The 14,981-nt window shown below is 48.5% G+C and overlaps 1 protein-coding gene across 2 annotated transcripts in view; it reads right to left on the reverse strand.

Annotated features, from left to right (window-relative positions):
* Positions 1 to 1,049: 1,049 nt before the first annotated feature.
* Positions 1,050 to 14,981, reverse strand: part of STYXL2 (serine/threonine/tyrosine interacting like 2) — a 40,057-nt gene continuing 26,125 nt past the window's right edge. Inside the window, exons 4-6 of one of the 2 annotated variants that reach the window (XM_002760428.7) lie at positions 12,925 to 13,156; positions 10,442 to 10,659; positions 1,050 to 4,395 (exon numbers count right to left, since the gene is read on the reverse strand). In XM_002760428.7, the coding sequence (XP_002760474.3) occupies positions 1,559 to 4,395; positions 10,442 to 10,659; positions 12,925 to 13,156 (3,287 nt within the window). In that variant the 3' untranslated portion in view covers positions 1,050 to 1,558. Of the gene's footprint in view, positions 4,396 to 10,441; positions 10,660 to 11,932; positions 12,143 to 12,924; positions 13,157 to 14,981 lie in introns of those variants that run through there. The other variant, XM_078356357.1, reaches the window with a different exon arrangement.

A 14,981-nucleotide genomic window follows, 5' to 3' on the forward strand; every position in this document is an offset into this window, starting at 1 on the left:
CTCTTTTCCCCACTCAGTCAGCGAAGGAGAAATGAGTACCACCAGCAACTGAACTGTGGGCTAAAGTGTTAGAGGGAAGGCAAGAAAATTAATTCAGTTGCTTTGACAGCAGCTATGTGGCATTCTGAGTTTGTGTTCAAGTCAGCTCCTGTTTGCCTTGATATATTTATCTCTGTGCTCTTTGAAATATGTGATGCTGAACAAATCTACATAGGAAGGTTACATAGTCTCCATGTCCCATCAAACTCCGTTTTTAGAAAAAGTGATCACAGAATTACCACTTACTATTTGTCTCATTGGTGGATTACTCCTTACTCTTCTTCCCTCTCATTAATCATTTCATCACCATTTGTGTCTCCTGAATTGGATTTTTTGATTGATTAAGACATCTCAGACCCCTGCACAGGACATAGTTGTTTTCAAATCCTTCAAGGTGCTGCAGCTTGAAAGGAACTGTAGAAACCAGTTCATCAATCATTGCTGTAAAGTGCTCAAAGTGTCTCCTTGATTTGGCAACTCAACCTGTGTTTTAGGGGAAGAAATGCCTTGGGGACAAAAGATAAAAGATTCTCACCAACTTAGCCCACTTAGAGTGCAGGGAAAAATCAAGTGTACGACCCACTACATTACCCAGTGATCCTCCTAGGAATACGAATCAAAGATGACCACTAGGTTTTATAAAAACATGTCTCCATCTCCCTCTACTGGGTTTATTTTCTTCTCTCCCCATGCTTTGTTTTTGTTTTTCTGCCTTTCAGAGAGGCCTTCTCTCTACTTTACATCTTGACATTCTCACCACAATAAAACTCATTCTCTTTTTCTCTGGTTCCCTCTGTTACTCTCAAGGGTTTTCCTAGTGTGGTCTGCTGTATTGTATCACAGGCTAAATACTTGCTTGTTCTTTTTTATAATGAGGCGATGATGGCATTGTCTGGAGGCACAGCTTTGGTGAAACAAGGTGAGACTGGCTCAGATAACACATTTGTGTCTTTTAAAGTGGTTTTTGTCTAATATCCAAAGATCTAAACATGACCAGAATAAAGAAGAACTGTTTGCTAACATACCATTTTAATGGAGACTCAAAACAGTTTAAAAACATCAGAATTGAGCATTCCCAGGAGAGGTCAGACTTGCCATAGGATAGACTTTCTGGTTCTCATTATAAAACCTCTACAGACAAAACCGTGTCCTATGTTCACGGCCTTTCCGGATGTAAACTGGAGTCTCTGACAAACTACAGTGCTTTTCCAGGCTTACCTCTCTAGTCTGTGATGAACACTATCAATTACATTAAGTGAAACACCAAAGCTTAGAGGGTGCCGGGCAAGAGAAAACGGTGTCAGTCCAGCATTCAGACCTCATACAGATGGTTCTCCCTGTCCTTGCCTCTTCCTTACTCCACCTCTGCTGCCCTTATGCTTGGTACCTCTCATTCTGGCTCTGCCCCTTCAGAAGATCCTCTCTGCATCCTCATCTCTTGATGGGTGGTGGCAATGTACGCCCTGAGCCCTATGCTAAGCTGAGGGGTTTCTTTCAGTGTTCTCAGCTTTTTTCCAGCTCAGTCCTCCCTCCTCCTCTGCAGCTTGGTCCTGGTTTCTTCTTGCCGGCGTCTCCAAGCAGCAATGATGGCTTCATCATCCATTTCTTCCTCTTCCTCCCTGTCAGTGCTTCTCCGATACTGGAAGCGCCGTCCAGATGCAAACCTCCCTTCTTCTCTGTTTTCCGTCCTCTCTTTCTCTCCCTCTTCTTCAGACCTCATAAAGCTCTGGGTGAATTTCCTCTTGGCTCCAAATTCAGAGAAGTCTGACTTGGATGACTCTTCCACATCTTCCCAGTCCCTGGACCTGGCCCAGCTTGGGTGCTGTGGCTCCGGGGACTCTTCCCTTTCTGATGGCTCTGGGGTCCTGCGGAAGAAGTAGGGCTCTGGGCTCTCCTCTCGGGAACTTGAGGTCTCGCTGTACGTGGACCTGCAGAACTTGTGCATCTCTCTGCCCTCCCTGGTGGAGGAAGATGAGAACCTCGAAGTGCTTCTTACAGAGTTGCCATTTGCCTCGTTGTAGGAGGAGCTGTCCTGTTCCTCTGACCGGGATTTGGAGAACTTGTAACTGGAGGATTTAGACTCCATCTCCCTGAGCAGAGATGATCTGGTATACTTCCCCCTAGAACTTCCAGACCAGTCACTTTGGAAAGGAGGTTTTTCCTCTGTCCTGAGGCCACTGAGCCACTTATTAATACTGCTATCCACCTCTTTGCCAACTCTGCTGCCACTTGCATAGTGATCACAGACAGCCAGTGAGGACGATGTGTCTGTTTCGGGTTTCTGGGAATTACTGCGGGAAGAATATCGGAAGCTCCCTATAGCACTGTCAGCGTCCTCATCCCTGTCACCCACACCATCATCCTCATCTTCCTTGACCTTCTTCTTCTTGAAGAGGGAGCTGCGTTTATTGTCTGAGGCCAGCTTTTCCATTTTGTACTCGGACATCTTCTCCCTAAGCTCCATCTGCATCTCCTTCTCCTTCTGGCCAAGTCTTTTTAGGTCCACATTGTCAGCAAAGAGGCTGTAGATGGGCTTGCTGGTCCCCCTCACTTTGCTCCTGGAAACTTCGGCCGGCGAGCTCAGTGTGGTGTTGCAGGACAGCACAGACTGCATGTCAGAGCTGGGTCTTGCCTGGCTCTGAGGCAGCAGGCAGCCACCCAAGGAGGAGCTGCTCTGTCCGCTGAGCATAGAGACTTGGTCATCCCCCAGGCAGCTGGCCGCTGGTGCTGCCTTCATGCTTGCAACAGACGGAGATCGGGACAGCAGCAGCATTTCATTTTGCTTCTGAGCAAGGGTCTCGCTGACTACATTGGCAATCCAGTTCTGGATACTGGCAATGGAAATGGTGTCTCCAGGCCCCACTGGCAGGTTAGGCAGGGGTGTGGTGGGATTGGAGGTTGAGCACCCTCCTATATTGCTGGCAGCCTGAGACAGGTGGGAGCGGTGGCTCTGGGTGCTGAGTACCGAAGCCGTGTCCCCATCAGCACTGACCGAGGGGGCTGCAGACCAGAACGCAGACAGGGGAATACTCCCGCTGGCCGCGGAGCTGTCTGCCTCCCAGCTTGTCATAGACTGGCTCTCCTCCAGCGTCTGCCGGCTTCTCTCTAGTAGCTCCAGCCTCCGTTGCCTCTTCTTAGCCAAGGCCAAGTCCTCCCCCTTGCTGAGCTCCACCACCTCCTCCCTGTTCTCACTGCCCACCTTCTTCTGGTGTTTCAGCTTCCAGGCCTGGTAGGCTGTCAGGCTGATGTCGGAGGGGTTCTTCTTCTCCCCCGCTGCCTCCTCTGCACCGGGCTCACTGCTGCTGTCTCCTGCTTCCAAGTCTTTCTTGTGAAATCCAAACTGGATTCTCTTGATCTTCCATCTCTCCAGAGCAGTGAGCTTGTCCTTGTTCCTGCTGCAGAAATTGTAGAAGGAGCTGGCCTCAGAGCCCACGCTCTCCTCGTCGTCCTCCCGCACCCTGCTCCCCGCCTCTGAGCTCAGGTCCGCCGCCTCCTCTCTCTTGCTCTTGGCATGGTACCTCCGGGAAGCCTCCTTCTCAATCTCCAGCAGCCTCTCATTCCACGCGTCCCAGGTGCTCTCCGAGGACACCGAGTCTGCGCGGCGCCTCCCGCCTTGGTTCTGGCGGCTCAGCTCCAGCTGCTGCTTCAAGACCCAGATGTCGTGGCTGCTCACGCTCTCCCAGGCGCTGCTCTCGCTCAGGGTGCGCCGCCGCCTCCCCACCATGGAGCCAGCATCGCTCTCCTCCTCCTCTTCCTCCTCCCTTCCCCACCTCCGGTGCCCTTCTGCTTGGTACCTCTCGTTTCGGCTCTGCCACTCCTGGATGATCCTCTCCACGTCCTCCTCCTCGTCCTCGCCCTGGAGCTCCTCCCCACTCTGGCCAGAGGAGGCTGAGCGTCTGCCACCTCCACCCTGGGGGACCTTGCCCGAGGGGAGGCCCTGCCCTTTCTTCCACTCCTTGTACAGTTTCTCCTCCTCCTCCTCGTCAATGAGGGTGAGGGGCTTGGAGGCCTGGCTGGCCTTCCCCAGGGAGGAGCCACTCAGGTGGCTAGCGCTGTCGTCCTCCTCCTCCACCGTCAGGGCGTGCACTCTGGCCCCCAGCGTGCTCCCCGAGCCCTCGCCCTCCTCAGCCTCAGCTGATTCCCCCTCCAGCCTATAGTCCTCTTCTCTTTCCTCCATCAGCTTCTCGTTGAGCTCCCGCAGCTGCTTCAGGAAGCCGTCGTTGGGGTAGATGGCCCGCTTCTTGCGCACGGTCATCAAAGCCTCCAGGATGGCCATGTTGTGGAAGATCATCAGGTAGGCGACCACCAGCACCGCTGACCGGCTGATGCCCATTTCGCTGCTGATCAGGACTTTCCCTGAAAAGAAAACACAAGAGAAAATGATGTAATGATGTAATTACAGTGGCTTCCTTGTAGCGTTCTTGTTTGTTTGTTTTCTTTGGTAAGTGCTGTTTTAATGCGCTGCACTGAAGGTGTTTACTTTGTCTCTGAAATTCATCCCGGCTCAAGACACAGGACGGCTGAGCATCACCGTCCCCATATTACACATGGAAGATCCGCAGTCCCCGATGAGCCTCTATTTGAAACACTGCAGTGCATTTCTACTTTCTCCTCACAAACTGAACATCAGACGGAGGGGAAATACAAGAATTGGTGGGGAGGAGGATAGAGCAGAAAAGGAATGAGAGGCTAAGATGAATGAATCACAAAGAAATAGAATCTCGGTGCTGGGAAGCATCATAAGTCACATCCTAAACCTGAGAATTCCCTTTACAACATCCCTGATGCTGGATCACCTGTCACATTTGTCATCCAGCCACTGCTGAATGCTTCCAGTTATGAGGAGCTCATTAGCTCAGCTGGACAGACAAATACAACTCACTTCATTTTTGTATCACTCTAGTGCTTCAATTTTTTTTTTTTTTTTGGTACATTAGGGAAAAGTACAAATCTCTGTAACAAGCATCCAGTACTGTTGCTCTGACATTCTAAAGTCAACAATGAATACATTGTATGAAACAGGGCAGGGGCTGAGCGCAGTGGCTCATGCCTGTAATCCCAGCACTTTGGGAGGCCGAGGAGGGTGGATCGCAAGGTCAAGAGATCGAGACCATCCTGGTCAACATGGTGAAGCCCCGTCTCTACTAAAAATACAAAAAATTAGCTGGGCATGGTGGCGCGTGCCTGTAATCCCAGCTACTCAGGAGGCTGAGGCAGGAGAATTGCCTGAACCCAGGAGGCAGAGGTTGTGGTGAGCCAAGATTGCACCATTGCACTCCAGCCTGGGTGACAAGAGCGAAACTCCATCTCAAAACAAAAAAAGAAAAAAAGAAACAGGGCTTTTATACAAAAATCCTTAAGAATATGGCTATCATAGTCTTCCCAAAATATTTTTTTTCTTTTCCTGGCTATTTTGAGTCTTTCAAACGTTATTTGAACAACTTCTCATGTCCCCTTACTCTTCTAGCTACTATCCTCCAGGTTGTTCGTTGTTTTGTTTGTTTGTTTGTTCTGGAGTTTGTATTCAGGATGGAGCAAGATATTTCGGGTCTGGACTGACCCACATAGAGTAGAGTGGGCTCCTCCCCACCCTTGTTTGGGTCACTGGGGCTTTACTGATCCCTTCTAAGCTTGCAGTGTGGGTGGATATGTCACACAATGAACTCAAGTTATCTTTTACATCAGCTGAAACCTGTAAAACTTTTTTAAAAAACTTCAATTAAGTCATGTTTCTTTTAATGTGCAGTCATTTTTAAACTTAAGGATAACTTTACAAATTCTTACTAACATCTTTTAGTAGATGTCTGTTTTTATAGCTTTTGCAAGTCTTGACTCTACCATTCAACAGATCAGTTACCTGCTGCTGGCCTCCCTTTCGGCTTTGCGTCTGTCATGAACGTGACAAATATGTCTCCTATGCCTTCATTGTAATAGCTGTTTAAAGTGCATACTGGAACCGCTGGAGACCTTCCTCCCTGCTGTCATCCATCTACTTGCCAACAGTCTTTGGGGACGTTGGCTAAATCAGTTAAAAATCCTCTCTAACAATGTGGGATGGGAGGGACTCTTTTATTATTACATCTTTGCCGCAGTTAGGGTCATGTCTTTGTCATACAGGAGGTCAGAGACAGAAAATTCAGGAGACTTGAGGCCCCGTAGTGATGAAAGGTGTTATTGCTAAGAGCCAGCAGCCACTAGAGGGAGATAAATCAGCAGAGTCAAAGCCACAGGCTGGGCATGGTGGCTCATGCTATAGTCCCAGCACTTTGGGAAGACAAGGTTGGAGGATTGCTTGAGACCAGGAGGTTGAGGCTGCTGTGAGTGGTGACTGTGCCACTGTACTCCAGCTCAGGCAACAGAGTGAGACCTTGTCTCAAAATTAACAAACAAGGGTGCTGTGGCTCACATCTGTAATCCTAGCACTTTAGGATCCAAGGTGGGTGGATCACTTGAGGCCAGGAGTTTGAGACCAGCCTGGCCAACATGGCAAAACCCTGTCTCTACTAAAAATACAAAAACAATAAAATGCTTGTAATTCCAGCTATTCGGGAGGCTGAGGCAGGAGAATCACTTGAACCCAGGAGGCAAAGACTGCAGTGAGCCGAGATTGTGCCACTGCACTCCAGCCTAAGCAACAGAGCAAGACTCTGTCTCCAAAAACAAAGAGCAAAAGCCTCACAAGGAGCATCTGCCGAAGCGTTTGTCTTTTTCTCCTCTCACCTTCGGCACAGGGCTTAGCTGTCCCTTGCAAGGACCTCCACTTAACTATCTGACCAGGCTACTGTCTACTGTGGCTAGTCTCAAAGTCTCACTCATTTTCTCTGGAGATGGAATCACCAGACCAGCTCGCTTCAGGACACTTCAGGACATGACCAGCCAGTCTTCTTCATAGGGGCATCAAATACTACTTAGACTCAGTCTGGTGGAGATCAGGTTAGGGTGCCATGTTTTTCCATGCTGTGTTCCTAGCATACTGGGACTCCTCTGAGGAGCCTCAAGGGCAGCCAGAGGGACAAGAGAGAGGATGGGTGGGTGAGACTCAGGGATCTTTACCCAGAGCAGCAACAGGATTCTCTGTCTTCTCTGTTAGAGGCAGGCTGATGCTGTATAGACTTTTCTCTGCACAATTCTAGGGGGCCTCTTCACATCGAAATCGAAGTATCAAAACATACTTGGGTTATGATGAAAATTTTCCAACAGCAAAATGGTTTGAGGAAGGTAATTGATGATTTTCTAATTTGCAGAGTTACCATTTTGATTACCAACAGGGCTGATTGTGAAGGGGGTCCTTGTTTTCAAAATTAGAAAAGTACAGGCTGGGTGTGGTGGCTCATGCCTGTACTCACAGCACCCCGGGAGGCCAAGGCAGGTGGATCACCTGAGGTCAGGAGTTTGAGACTAGCTTGGCCAACATGGTGAAACCCCGTCTCTACTAAAAATACAAAACTTAGCTGGGCAGTGGTGGTGCATGCCTGCAATTGCAGCTACTCAGGAGGCTGAAGCACAAGAATCGCTTGAACCTGGGAGGCAGAGGTTGCAGTGACCCAAGATAGCACCACTGCACTCCATCCTGGGTGACAGAGTGAGACTCTGTCTCAAAAAAAATTTTTTTTTTAAGAGTACAGCTACTGGGAAGAGCATCAGACTTGAGCAAGACTGGGTTTGAATTCTCTACACTCTCAGTATGCCTTTATATGGGAGGCAATTGTGCTATACTCTCCCAATTCATAATCCTCCCTTTCCTTGGAACCTACCCCTCTCCACATCCCAGAAAATAAATAGTAGTTGCCCAGAAGCCACCCCACTTGCCACTGTTGATGGAATTCAGGGTACAAAAAGGACCAGCATCTGACAAATTCTCCAGGAAATTTGAAAATGAGGCTGAGACAGGAAATTAGCTAGTTTAATGTCAGACCTGTGGATGGCCATTTGCTCTCTGAAGTAGAGAAAGAAGAGGGAAACTGAGAGTCCTTAGACTGTCTAGCTCTTGTCCCAGGCTTGCCTATCTAGCTCTTGTCCCAGGCTTGCCTGTCTGTGCTTCTTTCCTGCAACTTCAGAACTGATGCCTTTGCTGCCTGTGAAGGCGTTTCAGATGGTTTCCACCCACTAGCAACCAAGAGAATCTTGATTATTACACCGTGCGCCGTGCCAAGTCGCCACTTAATCTTCCATGGGTCTCAACTTCCCAGTGCGTGCAATGTAAATAGCAACACCCCCTCGTGGGCTCTTTGTGATTACCATGTAAAACGCCAGCGCCTGGTGTTTCTTTCGCTGTTCTCATCAGGCACTGACTCCCAAGCAACCTGGAGTAGAGGAAGCCACAGGACCCAAGGCTCAGCGGGGTAATTCTAGAGATGCTATGACCTCTCTGCGGTGGAGTAGGAACGACCCGCAAAAGCAACAAGCACAGCAACAAGGGCCTTGAGCTGCCTGGCAGGGAGAGTGAGACTGAATCGGGAGGAGATACCCGCAGGGCGCACCGGCGCCTGCAAGGAATCTGGACACCCAGCGCTCCGACCTACGGTCTCGGGCCCGGTGGAGCTGACGCGCTGGCTTCTGGTCAGTGCTCCTGGCTAGTGGTGTGCTGCAGAGAAGGCCGCGCCTGAGTTACAGCGGCGACAGGAAACTTCCTGCTGAGCCCTCGAGGCTCCTGGCACCGCCTCCGCCTCCGCGTTTGGGCGCATTCTTCCTCCCTCCACCCGCAAGGCTGGCTCTCGCTTCTGGTATGCGTTCCACATTCTGGGATCTGTCTCATCCGCACTGGGATGTTGCGGGGGACTGCCGGCCCGTGGCCGTGTCAACCTGCGTGAGCTACCGAGAGCCATCCGCTCCGCCTCGAGGTCGGTCGGTGTGCCCAGGCCCAGTGAGCGAGGTGGGACACGCTTCCTATGCCGCAGACGACCGACAGACCCACTCAATCCCACACTGGTCAAACGTCCTGCATTTTAAAAAGAAGGCATTTTTAAGCATTGAAAAGAGAAGAAAGCAGTTTACATATATGTGTGTGTGTATACATGTGTGTATATATATACACATACATACCTATATATATAATTTACACACACATACATGTTTAAAATACGTGTATTTGGCTAGGCATGGTGGCTCATGCCTGTAATCCCAGCACTTAGGGGGGCCAAGATGGAAGAATCTCTTGAGCCCAAGAGGTCAAAGTTACAGTGAGCATTCCAGCTGCCTGGGGGACAGAGCTATTTCCTGTCTCTAAAAATAAAAATAAAAAATAATAGCAAAGGAAAATATGTGTGCTTGTAATTTCCATTAGAAGTTACCCATCCTGGCCATTGGTGGTGACAGGCAATGCCCTTTCCAGGAATCATGAGCAATATTATTATAGAAAAGGCTGTCATTTTAGAAGCATTTATTGTGCCAGGTGTTGTCCCAAGGGAGTTATTTTTGGTGCATTTTTAAAATGTTATTCCTCACAGCAACTTTAGGATTTGATATTTTTGTCTTTGTTCTCTATAAGGAAACTGCAGCTCCTAGGGCTGAGGGAAATGGCCCAAGGTCACTTGGTATATACAGTGCAGCAAATCCTGGACTCAGAGCCCGGTTTCTGGACACCAGATCCTGAACTCTTCCCAGCCAGGCTGCTGGCTCCATTGCCTAGGCTCCACCTCTCCTCCTTGAGGCCTGTGACCTCTGTAGATGAGGCTTCTGTCACCTTTCACTTGGATATAACGATAGCTGCCCCGAAGCACTACTCTCCACCATCCCAACTGGGTCTGTTCTCCAAGGCAGAGGGAGGGAGTTTTCCAAAACATAAATCAGATCAAAGTGCCGCTCGAGCTTCTTACCCTGGCATTTAGCTTCCTGTTTGATGGGGGGGCCCCCTGCCACTCCAACCTTCATCCACACTGGCCTTTGATGCTTGAACGCACCAAGCTTCCCACGTTCGGCTCTTCGCAGTACTAGTTCTCTTCCACAGGAATTCTCTTCTTCCAGTTTTCCCATGCTAGCTCTTTGTCACTTGGCTTACATGTCCCGTTGTCAGAAGGCCTTCTCCACCATGCTCTCCAAGGAGTTAGCCAGTCACTCTAGCACACCATCCTAGTTAGTTTCTGCCTCACACTTACCACCATCTGACATTTTTCTCTCTTTTTTTTCATTTTTCTCTCCCCTCACTACAGTGTAAGAGTCAAAGGCTGGAAGCGTTGCATCTTTTACCACAGTGCCTAGAATGGTACCTGGCCCATGCTAGGCACTCAGTAATTAATTACCGGGTGACTGATTATCCTGTCTTTCCTCCTTTTCTTAGAGAAAACGACCTTCTTAAGACAGATACCCCCGAGACACGCCAACTAATCAGGTTTTCATAACATTCCCCACATTGCTTTTCCCCTTGTGGAAGTCCAGCAGCCTGGAGCGGACAGACCCCTCTCACCTCTATAGGTCAGCAGCGCCTCATCGAGGAACTCAGCCGCCTTCCGGAAATGTTGGGAAATGTCCACCTCAGGAAAGTCATCTACCTCCACACCCAAGTACTGGATCTCCAGGCCAGTGTAGAATTCAGGGCCAGTGTAAACGCCGGTGCCATGCGCAGCATTGAGAATGTGGGTGATTCCCAGCCTCTTCAGCCTCCCCTTGTTCACAGCCACACTCCTGGGGAAAGAGACAGGGACCTGTTTGCCACAGTCGGAACTAGAAAGGTGCATCACCACTGTGATGGCGAGCCTGCCTCAGCTGGTCTGGGGTCTCAGCTGGGCAAGTGCCTCCTTTTCTGCCCCCTGGTGTCTGGGGATCACTGCAAATAACATTATAGAGAGAGTTGATGCCTTGGCCTCAGCAAGAGAGAGAAGAGACAGGGAGTTAAGCAAGGGAGGGCAAGATGAAGAGGCCAACAAAAGTGATGTGTAAGGAAACTTTTGAATGGTCCAGAGACTTCTAGTTTAAAACCCCATGCCTTGGGAATAGACGTTCATCAAGGCACAAAAGTGGCAGGCACAAATAATAAAATTAAGTGGTTTTTTTTTTTTTTTTTTTGAGACAGAGTCTCACTCTGTCACCAGGTGCCAGGCTGGAGTGCAGTGGCATGATCTCGGCTCACTGCAACCTCCACCTCCAAGGTTCAAGCAATTCTCCTGCCTCAGCCTCCCGAGTAGCTGGGACTACAGGCGCACGCCACCATGCCCAGCTAATTTTTGTGTTTTTTTTAGTAGAGACAGGTTTTCACCATGTTGGCCAGGATGGTCTTGATCTCTTGACCTCGTGATCCGCCCGCCTCGGCCTGCCAAAGTGCTGGGATTACAGGGGTGAGCCACTAAGCCCTGCCAAATTCAGTGTATTTTACATTGATATGGCATGCTTATAATTTTCAAAATCCTTTCACACGCATTATTTTACATTATCCTAAAAATAAACTTAAGAAGTAGACAGGGAAACTAGTTTTATTCCCATTTGGAGATTATAAAAATTGCCAAGTCCGGAGGTCCACACCTGTAATCCTAGCACTTTGGGGGGCTGAGGTGGATGGATCACAAGGTCAGGAGATTGAGACCATCCTGGCCAACACGTTGAAATGTTGGGATTGTAGTTCCAGCTACTCAGGAGGCTGAGGCAGGAGAATCACTTGAACCCAGGAGGCAGAGGTTGCAGTAAGCCAAGATAGTGCCACTGCACTCCAGCCTAGAAGACAGAGTGAGACTCTGTCTCAAAAAAGAAGAAGAAGAAGAAGAAGAAGAAGATTATAAAAATCAATCTGAGAACTCATAACTTCCCAAAATTGTGAAAGGAGAAAAAGACAAAACAAGAACTAGTGTTTTAGATCTCTAGTTCAGAGCTCTTTTTGCTGTAGCTGAATAAGTGCAGTTTAGTTTGAAGAGGCCCTGAGGTCAGGATTGTTCGAGAAAGAACAGAAGCCTTGAGCTGAGAATACCTGGATGCCTGGGTCCTCAGTGGCCATGAAGTGAATGCTCCTGGATCTGAAGATCTATTTAAAGATCACTTAGGACTTGGTGCCCAGCTCTGAGGATCAAGTTCTAGGCAACCGATTTCTCCTTGGTGAAGATAAGACCCACTGTTCCAAGCTGTTTTCCCTATGCCCTTCCCTGAGGCCCCACATTTCCTCCTTTGCTTTTGGATATCTGGATAATTACATTGGGAAAACATCTCATTAAGTATTCGATGAATCAGCAGAAATTCGTTTCACTAATTAACCTAGTGGTAGCAATTACACACTGGCATCCTAAAGGAATGGGATGTGGGTGAGTTGCTTTTGTTCTGGAAACAACTGATAAACTTGTAGAAAATAATCGTTTTTGGATTATAAAAACAATGTCTACTTTAGGAAACCTGTCCAAGTCAAGGGAAATCTAAAGAAAATAAAAACCACTTGTAAAAACACTTCCCAGAGAGAAACATTGTTAACATTTTGTCACATTTCCTTCTAGCTGTTGTCTATGTAAAAGCATGCACACACATACACATACATCTATTGCCTGATTTTGTATTCTCTTGTAATCTAATTCTTTCTTACTGTATTGAGAACATTATCCGTGTTGGTAAATACATATGCATGTCAATATTGTCAGTGGCTCCTAGTGTCCAGTTCTGTGGTTATTACAGATGATGAAGTTGGCAAGATTCTGTGGCAAAAAACGAGGCCCAGAGAAGGACTTCTTGAGGGACAAGAGAGTCCTGGCAAGTGGGTAAAGGATAAGCAGTGATGCCAACGTTTTGCCTGGAGACCTCTGAATGCAGGTGGATGGAGGGGTCTTTCTCTGGGCTGGGGCAGGGTAAGTGGCTAGGCAGCCTCATTGAGCTGCAAGGACCTATGGACGCCTTTGGTGAAAGTTGGGGGAGTTTCATCTGTCTCAGGCACTAAGCAGAAAGGTAGGACAAAGGGTCATGAAGAGCAGTCAGACTCACTTCTCAGCTATGAAGACGTTGGGCCAGACCTCGTCCACCTCGTTCCAGGGAGCCTCTTGGCGATCCTGAACTAGGGCCCGCTGGAGGTCCAGGACGCAGGGCGTATTATAGAGGCTGGTGTCATCCATCTTCTCCCTGACGCGGTTGTACAGGTCCTCCACCAGCAGCTGTTCAGCAGACTCCAGCATGCCTGGACACTCTGCGTCTGCTCTGACCCCCCGTGGCTTGAGCTCTAGAGGAGACAGGAGGCAATCTCATGAGAGAGTTAGGAACACCAAGGCCTCCTTGTTCCTGGGGAGAACATGCTCTTGGCTGGTTTGCTGCCAGGATCTGGGCATGGACTGAATACCAGCAGGATCTCCCAGGAAGGACTTTAATTGGGACCAAGGCATTTGTTGCACTGGCCTGGACGCTTGTAATCAGGGTCAGCGGGAGGAGCGTATAGGAGTGGGTGAAGGCGACCCAATTTCTTTTACTCTCTTCCATGCTTCTCTGAAGCTGGCTGATAATTTTTTAGACCGAGTTCCTTGAGTACGAGGTGTATTTTGATCCATACTTAGTAACTCCCACAGTGCCCAGTACAAAGTGGATGCTCAGAAGTATTTACTGGCCAGGAGTGGTGGCTCATGCCCGTAATCCCAGCACTTTGGGAGGCCACGGCAGGTGGGTCACCTGAGGTCGGGAGTTTGAGATCAGCCTGGCCAACAGGGTGAAACTATCTCTATAAAAAAATACAAAATTAGCCAGTTGTGGTGGCACATGCCTGTAGTCCCAGTTACTTGGGAGGCTGAGACAGGAGAATCACTTGAACCTCGGAGGTAGAGGTCACAGTGAGCCGAGAGTGCACCAGTGCGTTCCAGCTTGGACAAAAAGAGCGAAACTCTGTCCCCCCCCCCAAAATGGTAGAAGTATGTATTAAATGAGGGAATGGTGTTCATTCATAGTAAAATTCTGTTAGTTTAACTCTCTTTAACATACGGATTGCAGATAACCCTGGGAAAGGTAAAACTTTCAGCAGTAACTTATGCAATGTTACCTTCGAATATACATCTAATTTACTTATTTATTTTTTGTATTGTCTTATTCCCCCTACTAGAGTGGAAGCACCTGGGATTCTCAGCCTCCCAGCCCACAGATAGGTGGCAAAGCTCAGCCATGAGCTCTCATTCTAGTCTCAAAACAGGACTCAAACTTCAAATGAACTCAAATCCCAACTCACCCACATCTGGGGTGAATCTTTAATCTTCTTCTAATAATATATTTGCTCACAGTTTATCAAATTTGGGAAAATGTAAGATGTTTTCTTTCTTTAAGGTAGACAAAAGTAAGAAAGAACAAAATTGTTCCTCTCATGTGGTAGCCAAAACTACTGAATAGAAAGAGAAAAAAGCTGGACATATCTGTCTTCTGTGTTTCTCATAGCCATCTTTTTCCCTGATGGGCAGTTTTCGGGTGGGGGCTGATGCAGAGAGAGTCTAGCCACATTTGGAAGTTAGACTTGGCCCAGCCCCTCGTGGAATCTGCTCCTCCCGGGGTCTGTAAGCAGGGCTTGCTGCTCATGGACTGCAATCCTGGGAGCTTGGGTTCTACCTAGGGCTCAGGATTTCATTTCCCTTCTCTTTTCCCTCCTCCAACCATCCTGAGGGGCTCCCACATCCCTGCATCAAGGCTCAGTTCTATTTTTATTTTTTTTAAAGACAGGGTTTCACCATGTTGGCCAGGTTGGTCTTGAACTCCTGACCTCAGGTGATCCACCTGCCTCGGCCTCCCAAAGTGCTGAGATTACAGGTGTGAGCCGCCACGCCGGCCAGGGCTCAGTTCTAAATGTTCTCTGATCTCCATTTCAAAAGTGGAAAGAAGAAAACTTCTACAATCCCAGAGCTCTATTTTGTTTAAAAATAGATAAAGTGTTCCTATTTTCTCCACCACCCAGTTTTCTCCCCTGGATCTCCTGGGGTCTTTCATAGCAAATGCAGCCCCTCTCCTTCCCTTGTCTACTTTTTCCCTTACTACATATAAAAAATGGGACTCCTGACCTCATTAAAATACACAGTATT

Source organism: Callithrix jacchus, chromosome 18, assembly GCF_049354715.1.
Source record: "Callithrix jacchus isolate 240 chromosome 18, calJac240_pri, whole genome shotgun sequence".
Taxonomy (NCBI): Eukaryota; Metazoa; Chordata; class Mammalia; order Primates; family Cebidae; genus Callithrix; species Callithrix jacchus.